Below are 273 nucleotides of genomic sequence, written 5' to 3' on the forward strand. Positions count from 1 at the left end.
TACAGCGAGGACAAAGCCAGGCAAGGGGTACGGGCTGTGCTCACTGCGCCCACGGGCCTTCTCGGGGAGGGGACTGCGGCCTTCGGGGGGGCCTGGTCTCCTGCTGGCCATCGCCGCTGTTTCAGCGCTGCGTGCCTGAAGGAGACTGCTATTGGGAAGTCATTCCCAGGTGCTTTCAAAAAGCCTGTTTCAATAGCTCCAAGCATAGCACCACCAGCGTTCCCGGTGGGATGGGCAAACACTGGTCAGGGGCAGCCTTAACTGCAAGGTGAA

General features: G+C 60.8%; 1 protein-coding gene across 1 annotated transcript in view; it reads left to right on the top strand.

Moving 5' to 3' along the window:
* Positions 1-3: 3 nt before the first annotated feature.
* The window catches only part of PIN4 (protein (peptidylprolyl cis/trans isomerase) NIMA-interacting, 4 (parvulin)), a gene marked incomplete at its 5' end in the record, with an annotated part of 747 nt that continues 477 nt past the window's right edge, over positions 4-273 (top strand). The window contains one exon of the mRNA XM_009705334.1: positions 4-27. Coding sequence (XP_009703636.1) covers positions 4-27 — 24 coding nt within the window. The remainder of the gene's footprint in view (positions 28-273) is intronic.

The sequence above is a fragment of the Cariama cristata genome, unplaced genomic scaffold (assembly GCF_000690535.1).
Source record: "Cariama cristata isolate BGI_N322 unplaced genomic scaffold, ASM69053v1 scaffold28748, whole genome shotgun sequence".
NCBI lineage: Eukaryota > Metazoa > Chordata > Aves > Cariamiformes > Cariamidae > Cariama > Cariama cristata.